Raw genomic sequence first — 13,854 nt, 5'->3', positions numbered from 1 at the left:
GTTCATCCAGCTCTACACCTTGTTATCTCAGATTCTCCAGCTTCTGCAGTTCCTACTATCTCTGAAAGAATAGTGAGTTTGTTTTATGAAGACAGCAGTAGTTCTGTCACCTTAAACGATGTATGTTTTGTAGAAATAGTGTCCAAACCATGTCACTGGTTCTACTTGAAATACAAAATGGTAGCTTGAGGGACAAACAGTGCAAAGTCCTCTCTAAGATTCATTGCTCCATTGAATATGTGCCTTCTGTTAATTCAAAAAAAAAATCAATGTTTTGATTCATTGCTTTATCATTATCACAAGTACCCACCAGCAAGATTTTGCTAATTGAATGCATTGGTACACTTTCTCCACTTTGCCTCTTTGCACTTCATGCAAATTAAATCTACTGGTTATATTTCATATAGATCCTTACGTGTCTTTAAGGACATAACATATAAAATGTACTTGACAAAACTAAACAAATTAGAAGTCAGTAATGCAACACCATAGTTTTGGTGAAAAGCAGTTTTGACAATGCAAAGGAGCAATTCAGATGCAAATTCCCCTGCAGCAGATTTGGGCATCATTTCAATTGCACACTTGCGACATTAAAACTCCCATACTGATCAGGAATGTTCTAATGTACATTTTAATCATCTTTATGGTAAGCAAGTCAGTGGGGGACTTTGCTGACTGCTCACACTACATGTGAGCCTCACAGTGCCAGGGACCCGGGTTCGATTCCACCCTCGGGTGACTATGTGGAGTTTGCACACTCTCCCCGTGTCTACAGTTTCCTCCGGGTGCTCCGGTTTCCTCCCAAAGAGATGCAGGTTAGGTGGATTGGCCATGCTAAATTGCACATAGTGTCCAAGGGTGTATAAGTTAGGTAGATTAGACATGGGAAATGCTGGGTTACAAGGAAAGGGTTGAACTCTAGTTCTATTCTAGTTCTAGTTCTATGTGTTGAACTCTATTTTCTCTGGATCAAATGGAATGGGAATCTGGGCATACTTTTCAAAGGCCCTTCTTTATGGCTATTTTAAATTTTTTGGGTACTTTTTGGTTTTCAATATTTTTTCATTCTCATTAACTCCATTATTAGTAAAACAGTCACATAATAACCATCTGCATTTGTTTTGACATAAAGGTATTTGGTGTCACACAGAAGCAAAATTAGAAGAATTTATCTCTAGCTCACTAATTATGAACTTTATTAAATTTAGAGTCACGACACAAGGCAAACATTAATTTCTTGAATATAGTAGTTAAATTGACACAAGACAACAGGGATTAGTTAGTAAGAAAAGTTTTTTTTTCCAAAATAATTGACATATATTTCCAAACACAAAAAGCCATTACCCTAAACACACCTGTCACAGACCAATGCTGCCACAGTCAATCACATCACACACATACAAAACTGTAGATCTCAATTTCAAATTTAAATTTAACAATTGACAGCGTTTATTACAATAGCATCCACTACGGTTTCCCAACGTAGCTCCTGAATGTATGCAGCCTTAAGCTAAACATTTCACATTCATATCCAAGTAAGTCATTACCTCACTGATTTTAAGGAGCTAAGAAAACTTGCACTTTCCTTGCTCTAACAATCCTTTGCAGCTTCTCACTTTCCCAGCCCCTAAAAGGCTCACCTTCAACCCCCAGGCTTCTTATGCCCCCAGTTATGTTCCAACCTCTTTACGGCCTCATCTAATGCCACTCTTTTTGCCTGTTTACCCCCCACCCCAAGTCTCTTGCAGCCTTTCTAGCTCACCTCACCCTCTTGTAGCCTCCCAACAGTCCCCTTGCAATACAAACCCCTCAACTCAACTGGACCTGACTGATGGACAGCCACCTTAACAAAATGGCAGCTTCCACTCCCCTCCCAATATCAGATCATGATTCCATCCTCCCACTATTATCTTCCACTCTATCTGTCTGGTTGCTCTTGGAATTTTCCCAGGCGATTTGGAGATTTTAGAGGGACATCCACCTGCTGGCCAATGATGTGAAATAATGTGCTATACTGCCCCCAGTAGGCATCAGTCTCTACTAGTACTTGTTCGCTTCCTTCTGGAGGGACCCAAGCCATAAGGTTGATAAATCTAGCAATATTATATCACTTCTGTGTTATTTTAGGAATATTTTCTTTGATATCAGTGTAATGGAGCATGTCACCAGCTCAGTTATTAATCTGCTGCCTCTGAAAAACAGCATTTTAATGTTCAAAGTAGAAACTGATGATTCAACAAAATTAACATGAAACAGTGGCATGATTATTTAGTTTCAAAGGAAATAAGATTAAATACACCATTGGTGATAGGAGGTATGTTAAATTAATTTAAATATCAGGTTTTAATGTATATATTGCATTTTTTGTTATATTAAGCAACAAATTAGTAATAATTTAGATTTTTTAAAAATCACATCAAATTTCAGGTTATTACATTATGTCCTTCTTTCCTAACCCAGAAGCCAAAATTACATTTTTTTTTATTACTTCTAGTGACAGTGACTTTTAAGCTTTGCCAAGCAACTAACCAAAGAATATGATGATTAGGGCAACGATATTTTAAGTCTTTACTTAGAAACAATTAAGTAAGGTGTTTTTAAAAAATTGCTAATTCAACTTCACTTCAGAAACGGAGGGTGTATCACACTTTACAAACTTTAGCAAGTGTTGTTCTCACTCCAGGGTTCCCCCAGCAGTAGCACTGCCATTCATTCTATATTTAAATATTCTTCAACTTCAAAAATAATTTGTCTTCCAAATTATCCCATATACAACACTCAGATAATCAAAGCAAAAAAGAATCTTGAAAAATCAAATGGAAATGGCTGATCACAATTACAGCATTACATCAGTTTCCTAAAATTTTACTTTAGCATTTAGCATCAGCGGATTGCATCTTACTTCCCTTCTGCTGAAATGATACTTCCTGATGGTCAAACTTCTGATGAATAGTGTAGATGAATAGTAAAAATTTCAGCAAGCTAATAGTTTTTTTTATTATTTTGCCATATTTAGGTTTAATTGCCTTCTTTTGCATTGAAGATCCCTAGCAAAATAATAATCTCAGTTAGTCAACGTGCCTGATTCAAGATAATGGCAGCAAAGTCCAGGATCGAGGACAAGTTTACCAGGGTCTGGTGCTGTTGTAGCAGATGGTTTGAGACTTAACACAAGTCAAACATAACTCTAGGGAAGAGGCTCAGAGAGCAGACAAAGTTTGAGCAGCAAAAAAGTTCAGGCATGAGATTGTTATAGACCAGGCCAGACCCCCTCAAAATATTTTAAGGTAGCCTAGAGCCTTACTTTTCCTTAATTTAAAGGCAAATATACAGCGTCTGTTCCAGATGCAATGCGCTTGGTCAAACTACTCAACATTAAGCAAGACACAATTTATTTAAACACTGTAGTTAAAATACAACCAAAGAAAGAGGAATTTAGAATAACTTAACTCTATTGGAAAACTTAACTGAGTAATAGATATTGTACCTATTACTAATTAACTGTTCCAATATAGTAACATCCCATAAACACAACCCTTGGCAAAAAGGCAAATTCAGACACAGATTCTCACATGCAGTTCTCCAATCCAAGAGGAAAAAAGCATTCAGAGAAAGTAGCAGCTAGGACACATTCACTGAAGCTTTGAACTCTTTTGAGATTCCAATATCTTCTGCTTAGAGATAAACCTAAAATCTAAACAAAAAATCTAAAAAGCCTGGTCTGTGAGAGCTGGCCACTCCCAGGCTGCTTCCATTGTTCCAATTAAAAAAAAACAAGGCCTCACAAGCTATAAACTCAAGTGGTCTTCAGTAGCCGGCATGGCACCTCCGCCTCACAATTTCTTCTTAAAAAAAAAATCAGGTCAAAATAACCTCTTGAAAACCACAGCATCGTCACACCTTCCCCCTTTAAAAAAAAGAACCATCAATATACAAAGATGGCTTCAGTTTTAAAAACCTTTAGTCTTATTATTAGCACACTATAGTACATATACATTACACTGATTCTAAGCATGCAAACATTCACTACTAAAATCAGTTTCAGTCTGTTTACTCTCGCCACCGAACACCTCTGTCCTCCTTCATCAAAGTCACAACAACGCGTTGGCAATTATGTTTTCTCATCCTGCCATGTATAATTTTCAAATTGAATGGCTGCAATAATCAGCTACATCTAAACAGTCTGGAAATTTTCTTTAATTTTCTCCAAAAACTTTAACTGACAATATAAATGTTGAAATATTGTAATGCCAACACAAAGCTCAATTGTGGAATATTGATGAGTATTCAATTTTCTGAAAAAATACCCAATAAATCTTTTTATCTTCTCACCGTCTTCCTTTAAGAGTACAGTACCGATGCTCATATCACTTTCATTGATGGCCAATTTGAATGGCTTTGCGTAATTAGATGGGGGCTAACATGGGGGCGGTGGTTAACACAACTTTCAGTCTGTCAAATGCCTTCTGACAGTCCGCTGTCCACTGAAGTTTTCTGCATTTCTTCAAGAAATCAGTCAGTGGAGCAACCACACTACTAAAATTCAATACAAACTTCCGATAAGAGTCACTCAATCCCAGGAATCGTAGTACTGCCCTCTTCGTTGATGATATGGGAAACCTGCCAATAACCTCCCTTTTCACATCCCAGGGGACCGTCTGCCCATGTCCAATAACATGGCCCAGGAACGTGACTTGGGCTTTTGCAAACTCACTCTTAGCCATGTTGATCACCAAGCCTGCCTCCTGAAATTGATTGAACAATTTCCGTAGACGCTGCAAATGTTCCTTCCATGTGTAACTAAAAATCACCAGATTGTCAATGTACACCACAATTGGATAATCCAGAAATGACTTTATTGGTTAGTCTTTGAAATGTGGCTGGCATGTTTTTCTTACCAAATGGCGTGACTTTAAATTGGTATAGTCTAATTGGTGTCACAAAAGCCGAAACTGTCTTCACTCTTTCAGACAAAGGTACCTGCCTGTTTCCTCTGAATAAGACCAACTTAGAAATATAAGTTGCTTGTCCCACCTTCTCAATACAGTATTCCAAATGGAGAATAGGACATGAATCTGACTTTGTAGCTGCATCAACTTTGTGTTTGTCCACACACAATCGCTGGGTACCATCTGGTTTTGGCACCACTTTAAGTGAGCTCTAGTCGCTGCAACTCGATTATGTTGTCTTTGAACATGCGTTCACTCTCTTTTGAACCTGTACCAATGTCAGAGGGTTAAGATGTTGTTCCAATTAAGCAACATTTCCTATATCAACATCATGCTTAACTAGATTAGTACTTCCCAGCTTATTCCCACATATCTCCTCACACCAGGTCATTTTGATTTTCCTCTGGAAGTTAACTCAATGATTTATGCCAATTTTCGAGAATTTCATCATTGTCCAATTTAATTTGAGGAATGTCCAATTCAGAATCCTTTGAACTTGGTTCTTCACACAGTGTTGTAAGCAGTAACACATTGTCCTTTTGTTTTCCTCCCCTATCAAAATATCTTTTGAGCATATTCACATGACGCACTCTGAGAGATTTCTTTTTATCTGGTGTTCTGATTCACCTCATTCAATCTCCTTTTGATTTGATAAGGTCCACTAAACCTTGCTTTTAAAAGGTTCACCTACCACCGCAGGTAACACTAACACTATCTCCACTAGCAAAATTGCAAATTTTTGATTTCTTGTCTGCATCCTGTTTCATCACATGCTGTGCTATGTGTAAATACTGTCCAGCCAACTCACCCACTCTATTTAATCTTTCCCCAAAATTTGACACATAGTCCAAATGTGGTCTCTGAATTCTAACTCACTAATTTCTACTTAATTAATTTTAGTGGTCCTCTCACCGAATACCCAAAAACTAATTCAAATGGACTGAATTTGGTAGATTCATTTGGTGCATCCCCAATTGCAAAACGTACAAACAGAATTCCTTTATCCCAATCCTCTGGATAGTCTTGACTATAAGCCCTCAACCTGGTCTTTAAAGTTTGATGCTACCATTCTAACATTCCCTGCGATTCTAGATGGTACACAGTGGATTTGAATTGTTTTAGTCATAAGCTATCCATAATTTCTGAATAATTTTGATGTAAAATTTGACCCTTGATCTGACTGTACCTCTGTGGGTAGTCCATATCTACAATCTTTTTAGCTGTGATATTGTGTAATGGAATGGCCTCTGGCAATCAAATGGACACATCTATTATGGTCAACAAATACAGATTCCCGCTTTTTGTTTTAAGTAGGGGTCCTGTGCAATCAATTAAGACTCTTGTAAATGGTTGCTCAAATGTGGGAATGAGGATGAAAAGTGCTGGTTTTAATCGCTGCTTGAGATTTTTCAATTACCTGACATGTGTGACATGACTATCAAAACTCAACTTCAGCCTTATGCAGTCTAGGCCAGTAAAAATGTTTCTGTACTTTGGCTTGAGTTTTCCTTACTCCCATATGACCTCCTACTAGTAATTCATGTGCTACCCACAACACCTCTTTTCTATAACCCGTTGCTAATAAAACTTGATGAACGTCTGCCCATTTCTCATCTGCCTGAATATATTATGGTTTCCATGTCCTCCTCAGTAAATGGAGGCTGAATAAACAGAAAAATGAAAATCCCTTCTCTCACCTTCTGCATTTATTTCCCATTTGTGTGAGATCTCCTCTCTCCATCTTTCTCCAGCAACTAGCCTAATGATCTGCTTAAAAAGGACCAGTGGACTTCTGGCAACCGTTCACTGAGGACCACTATTGCTGCCACTAAATCACATCATAGACACAATTTTGGACCTTAACTGGCAGCTGCAGAATCCAAATGAAGGGAGCTAGCAACTGTAATGTCAGACCATTGTGCTTTATTATATTATTATATGCCATCATATACGACAGGCTCAACGCTCATAATTTAAGTTACAACTTAGTCAGCATGACACAAATTTTATTTTAATATCAAATAAATAGTAATGCTACCCCAAAAAAAAATGTTCTCAAAAGTCTGGAGTTAGCCCAACATCCTGCTGAAGGAAGTCACTTTCCATTAGAAGCCAGAGTCAAGCTCTGAAATGATTCATGAGGCCAGCATCTGCCTCTCATTTTAAAATCTATCTGCTGTACAAAATGGTTACACATTGTCCAGTTAAAAATGACACACCAACAACATTCTCAAATAAGTTATGCTTACATTATGGTTTTCTTTTCTTTCTTCACTCTTTTGTGGGATGTGAGCATCATTGGTAAAGCGAACATTTTGGCCCACTCCTTACCACCCCTGAACTGGGTGAATTACTCGGCCTTTTCAGTGGGCAGTTAACAGTCAACCACATTGCTGTGGGTCTGGGGCCACATTTAAATCAAATCGGTTACATGTGGGCAGGTTTCCTTCCCTAAGGAACATGAGCTAACCAGATGTACTTTCATGACAATCAATGATAGTCATCATAGTCATTATCATGAAGACTAGCTTGTCATTCCAGATTATTAGACATTATTATTAATTTAGAATCTATTCACAGCAATTTAATAATATTTTGTCAACTGCCACTGAAAATACTTACTGCTCCATCATTTGTCAGTGCTTCTTTAAGAGACTCCAAGTCATCAAATTCTACCTAACAAAAACCTAAAAAATGTTTAAATTCAATTTATACACCGTATTGATTGCCAACGTATGTATGTCAACACAACTGCCAAATCATTATTTCACGAATTAGAATCACACAAGTTACACAAAATAAATTCCACTTTTGCATAAAGTTGGTAAGTTATTCCCCTATTGGAGGTATCAAGGCTGACATCCATGCATGCACTGTCCATGGCAGGAGTAATTTGATAGCAATGCTAATTATTTTTACTGATACCTCAGTGAGGTTGAGGCCATTATCGGTATGCCTATTTTCACCATAACTAAGATCATCTGTCTCAGTTAGAACTAGAAATGTGAATTAGGATCTTTCCAGCTTTATATCTCAATGGTTCAGTTGGTAATTGCAGTGCTCAGATTAGACTAGTTTAAAATTCTGTGATCAGTTTCCTTAAAGACTCCATGAGAGCACTATTTAGTAATCAAATTAAACAGACCAGGGAACTAGGCTCAAGAATTGATTTTTGGTTTGTGGTAAGTTGGTTTTTTGCTATAATGATGTAAGATTTGTCAGCGGGCCGTGGATCTGGGCCATAGAGGGATTTGAAAATAAGCAGAGAATTTTAAAGATATGGTGTTGGTCATCAAGCACAGGAACATGGGTGAACAGGGCTTGGAGTAAGGACACAGATAGCAGAGTTTTGGATCATCTCAACTTTTAAGTGGATAACAATGTAGGAGATCAGCTAGAGATGCACGTTAATTGTATAAATAAAGGAAAAAAGAAAATCAGGTAGAATGCATTCAATATTTGAGCACATAAGCTGTCTCTTTACATGGCCATACTAATCCGAAAATGTCTGATCTCAAAAGCTAAGCAGACTCAGGTCTGGTTACTACTTGAATGGGAGACTGCTTAGAAATATTAGGTGTAGTAAGACAGTGGGCTCTTATGGCACAGTGGTAGTGTCCCTAAGTCCTGGGATTCCCTCTCTCAACATCACAGACAGTCCATCTGCTTTCTACCTTTTAGATGTTTCCTAAAACCTACGTTTTTCACCAAGCTTTTAGCTAGGAGGCCTGGGTTCTTGCCCCACCTGCTCCAGAGGCATATGATAACATCTCTCAATAGGTTGATTAGAAATATTCATATAGAACATAGAACAGTACAGCACAGTACAGGCCCAAGATGTTGTGCTGACCTATTATCCTACTAAGATCAATCCACCCTTCATTCCCTACATTTTACTATCCTCCATGTGCCTATCCAAGAGTCGCTTAAAAGTCTCTAAAAGACTTTAAAAGACTCCACTATCACTGCCGGCAGTGCATTCCACACGCCCACCACTCTCTGTGTGAAGAACCTACCTCTGACATCTCCCCGAAACCTTCCTCCAATCACCTTAACATTATGCCCCCTTGTAATAGTCACTTCCGGCCTGGGAAAAAGTCTCTGTCTATTCACTCTATCTATGCCTCTCATCATCTTGTACACCTCTATCAAGTCACCTCTCATCCTTCTTCGCTCCAATGAAAAAGCCATAGCTCCCTCAACCTTTCCTCATAAGATCTGTCCTCCAGTCCAGGCAGCATTCTGGTAAATCTCCTCCAGCGTCGTCTCTAAAGCTTCCACATCTCTCCTATTATGAGGTCACCAGAACTCATAATACAGAATTAGGGAAGTTGAAGTCACCATGACAACAACCCTATTACTTCTGCACCTTTCCAAAATCTGCCTCCCAATCTGTTCCTCAGTGTCTCTGTTGCTACTGGAGGGCTCTATAGAAAACTCCCAATAAAGTGACTGCTCCTTTCCTGTTTCTGACTTCCACCCATACTGACTCAGTGGACAAACCTTCCTCCATGACCTCCTTTTCAGCAGCTGTGATACCATCCCTGATTAGCAATGCCACTCTCCCACCTTTTTTACCTCCCTCCCTATTTCTTTTGAAACATCTATACCCCGGAACATCCAACAACATTCCTGTCCCTGTGTTATCCAAGTCTCTGTAATGGCCACATCATCGTAGTTCCAAGTACTGATCCATGCTCTAAGTTTGTCACCCTTATTCCTGACACTTCCTCTATTGAAGTAGACACACCTCAACCTGTCGCACTGACTGCCACTTTGCCCTAACAAGTGCTTCCCCTCAGACACTCATTGGTAACTAAAGTGTTGAGTAGAGTTAAGAACTATACCCTTGCAATGTTTCATTTGATGAATAAATCTAAAATGAGCATAGAATTATTTCTGGTCTCCTTTCTCACCAAATGGCTGCTAAAAGTTCAACAATGCATTGGAACAGTAAAATCTAATGTGAATCTAATAACATGAACAAGGGCTTTAGTAACAAATGAGCTAGCACAGGGCAAGTATGGATGAAGATACGGAGGTGTAAATGGGGGCTTTAGTGGTGACAGACATGAAATCTCATCTCACAATAAAATATGACGCAAGGTGCAAACAGTCTGATTTGTCTCAGTTTTCAGAGGAGAGAATAGACTCAATGCCAAGACAAAGTAGCTAAGAGTGCACGCTGAAGGCTACGGCTTCAACCTTCCCAATATTTCCTTTAAAAGAAATTCTGCCTATGCAGTACTGAACTTCAGATATGCAAATAATCAAATCATTTAGCAACAGTGGAGAAGTCGAGAGAGGTGTGTCAAGCTGGGTGGAGGGAAGGTGTGTTTTCAGCATATACAAAAAAAATTTTTACTTTCAGCTCATGTTGCCATTAGGCCGTACGTGGTTGACAAACCACGGTGTACAGGGGACAGCTGATGTAACAGTGCAGAAGCAGCTACAGAAGCCATTCTAAGTGAGATTCTCAAAATTGAACCACTCAGCTAGATGATAATGGGGAGGCATTAGTGAAGGAAGGTGTGGTTAACCATGTCACAAGCTTGCAGACAAATAAAGAAGAACAAGGAGGGATTTTTTTGCCTTTCAGAATTTTGTAGGATGACATTTGTGGCTTTAATTAAGGACAGTTTTGGTACTGTAGTGGCTGAACCCAATTACAGCAAATCAAACATGGAGTGCCAGAAAATTTGGGCATGGATTTGGAAAGTGACAACATCATCAAAGAGTTGGGAGAAGAAAGGCAGGTTGGAAATGTAGAGTAGTTTGCCAGGTTGTTGGGTTAAGGGTTGAGTTTTTTGAGCATTTAAACTCAAACTTTCGATTTTCGAGTTGAAAGTGAGGCAAGGTAAAAGAAAGAAAAAGAGGAGACATAGCTTGGTATTTTGAACTTATATCTGTAAATAAGTAGCAACTTTTATGATGGTAAAAAGAACTCAACTGTGAACTCATTGATGTTGACTAGAAATGAGAATTACATAACATATTGTGACAGTTATTGTGAATTGGGTGCATCTTCATGAGACAGAATCAAAAGAAAAATCTTCAAATAGCATTGAATTATATTCTAACGCTTCTCACTTACAGTACACTTACATATTCCTCAAGGCTGTTAAAGAGATTACTGAAATGTAATAAGATGCAGCACAGAAGCATGAAATGGGTTCAGTGTACATTTAGTGTACCAACTCAACAAATTTATCAGATTAGGGTTCTTTCTCCAGGCACAGATTGAAAAACGAATGGTGCAGTCAGATGCATAGAACATTCCAACTGAACGAGGAAACCAACACTGTACCATTTAAACTATGACAATAGACTGGAAAATGCACTTTGGAACCAACCCACACCAAAGTACAGGTTTCAAAGTCAAAGACTCTTCACAGTAAATTGTCCTAGACAATTAAGAAACTGTACCCATGATCGGAGTTCATAAATGCACACAAGTTTAATGCAACAAGCCTGGTTACATTCAAGTGTTTAACAGGCAAAAACTCCAGGTAAAGACCTTATTTTTTTAAAAAACTGTGATTCTGGAAATCTGAAATAAAACAAAGTTCTGGAATACAAACAAAATATTATGGAAATAGGTTAGGCAGTATCTGATGAGAAAGAGACAGAATTCCAGGTTAATGTCATTTCATCAAATCTGGAAAACATCAAACATGATAAGTTGTAAAGAAATAAAACAAAACCAGCATCGGAAAAGATGAAGAGAAAGCTTATGACAGGCTGGAAAACAGGAGAAGTTGAATGACAAAAAGGTTGGTCGTACAAGGACAAAGTGAAGAGTGATGGGTAAAAGAAATGCCTCCACAGAAAGATTCACTGGTATGGTTGGGAAGGGTTTAAAACAAATTGGTAGGAAGGGTTCGCTCCTGAATACAGGTGCAGAAACGAAGAATAAGGTGCATAAAGAAGCACAAGATGAACAGTACTAGAAAAGGAAGTAGTAACATATTACATAGGAGAAGACTAGGAAGAACTAAAAATGAAATACAAAAATAAGGTTGAACGCATATATGTAAATGCACAAAGTGTAGTAAAAGTAAGGCTTGTATGCAACATGCACCAACAGGTACATACCAATGGAAAAAATGGGGAACTAATGCAAGGCAAATGGAGTGTTGGCATTTATTGCAAGGTGGAAGAATAACATTTTCTTGTTTTCTATTTCAAAGAGCATTCAGTTTAAATAAAGAACATTAGATGTATGTTAAAAATTAGTGCTATAATAGATGTCTGAAATTTGACATGCAGTTTCTTGCATATCATGTGCTTCTCAAAGTGCCAGCATTGTGGAATTTTCACTGAGATAATGATCATTCAGTTATCACATTCATTTGGTGATTTATCCTGCATAAAAAGAACAAAGAATTAACTGTAATTGGAAGAGGTTCAAATAACAAGAACTTGTGCTGGAGAAACATGCACAGCTTCTTTCCGCATATGAAGTGGCAGTTTTGAGAGTTTTTAAATCAGTTTCAATGGTCTGGTGATGAAATATGGTGTCAGTACAAGTAACCGTGCAGTGGCCATGTAAGAAACCAACTGATTTACAGATATCTTTCAGGGTTGAGAACAGGCTGCCCTTATCTGGTCTGTCCTATATGTGACTACAGTCCCTCAATGTGATTGATTCTTAACTATGTCTTAACCAGTAATCACACACTCCTAGGAAAGCTCTTAGTCCTGGATCCTGTGTTCAAACAGATGGGACTTAATAAAATCTTTAACATATGCAGGGAAGCATATACAGATTTGCATCGAGCTGATTTTAATTCATGTTACAGACAAGAAAGAAATTTAATTTTTTTTTGTTTTGTTCTTCTGTCCGTAACACAGCTGATTTTTAATTTTTGCTTTCTTATTTTACTTACTGTCTTTCTGAAATAGGTGATTTGCTCCCCAAACTCCATTTGAGAAGTCCAATTTAAAAGTAACTTGCATCAAATTCTTTAGGGTTGGAAAAAATAGAGTTTATCAGTGGATTACAAACCTGGTCTGGGGTGGGATTTACAGATATACAATTATGATATAGTTGTAGATAGTTACAGCAATACATACACACACGCAAATAAAGGAGGTGGAAATAAAGAAAAGTACATTTACAAATTACTTAAAAATCGAAGTTATTGGCATTAATTCAAGTGAATTAGAATCCAGTAACTCAACGTCCAGTGATTTCTTTCAGTTAGTTAATCTGGCAGAATTCCTTTTTCTCGAAGCCCAAATGCAAGTGGCATCAGTGAGAGCAATATAATTCATGCAGACTGGGAATTTGTTCACTTCTTTGGCAAAAGACAGGATACTTTCCAGAAATCCAATTTGAAAGATGTTGAGATCAGAGGCATGCTGTAGCTAAGTGTGGAACTGTTTGATTATTATTTTCTCTGATGTTAAAAGCCAACTGAGTAAAGAGGTCACAGATGTAATTAAAGCTATTTTACAATTTCAAAACCTTGAATCATATGGCTGGGGTTCTGAGGTGAGTTACTCTAATAATACATATGATTAAAAACCTGCGTGTGCTGTAGGAGATAAACTTGGAGCCAGTGGAATGATCTCAAGCATGATGAATTTTGTTGGCTTTCTTTCAAATCAAATCTGGCTGTTGAGACATATTATTTGACATCCCATTGGGTGGGTTTGACAAGAATATCTACACATTGCAAGGGCATGACATACCAGGAGGGGAATATGTTGCTTTCGTCCAATGGAGGTTTCTGGGACACATTCTGTAGTTGCTAACAGCCATCTTATGCCCAGTAAGTATCAATTTAAAACAAACAGACTAAAGAATATGGTCCAGGGCTGGATAAACACAGCAGGCCAAGCAGCATCATAGGAGCAGAAAGGCTGACGTTTCGGGCCTAGACCCTTCATCAGAAAAGGG

At 38.1% G+C, this 13,854-nt stretch overlaps 1 protein-coding gene across 1 annotated transcript in view; it reads left to right on the top strand.

The window, feature by feature from the left end:
* The window catches only part of LOC109922619 (ring finger and FYVE-like domain containing E3 ubiquitin protein ligase), an 84,608-nt gene extending 74,192 nt beyond the window's left edge, over nucleotides 1-10,416 (top strand). Inside the window, exon 5 of the mRNA XM_048612395.1 lies at nucleotides 10,321-10,416. Within this exon, the coding sequence (XP_048468352.1) occupies nucleotides 10,321-10,416 (96 nt within the window). The remainder of the gene's footprint in view (nucleotides 1-10,320) is intronic.
* Nucleotides 10,417-13,854: the final 3,438 nt, after the last annotated feature.

This window comes from Rhincodon typus, chromosome 26, assembly GCF_021869965.1.
Source record: "Rhincodon typus isolate 14 chromosome 26, sRhiTyp1.1, whole genome shotgun sequence".
Classification (NCBI taxonomy): domain Eukaryota; kingdom Metazoa; phylum Chordata; class Chondrichthyes; order Orectolobiformes; family Rhincodontidae; genus Rhincodon; species Rhincodon typus.
The sequence above is the reverse complement of the archived record's forward strand: the minus strand, read 5'-3'. Positions and strand labels throughout refer to the sequence as shown.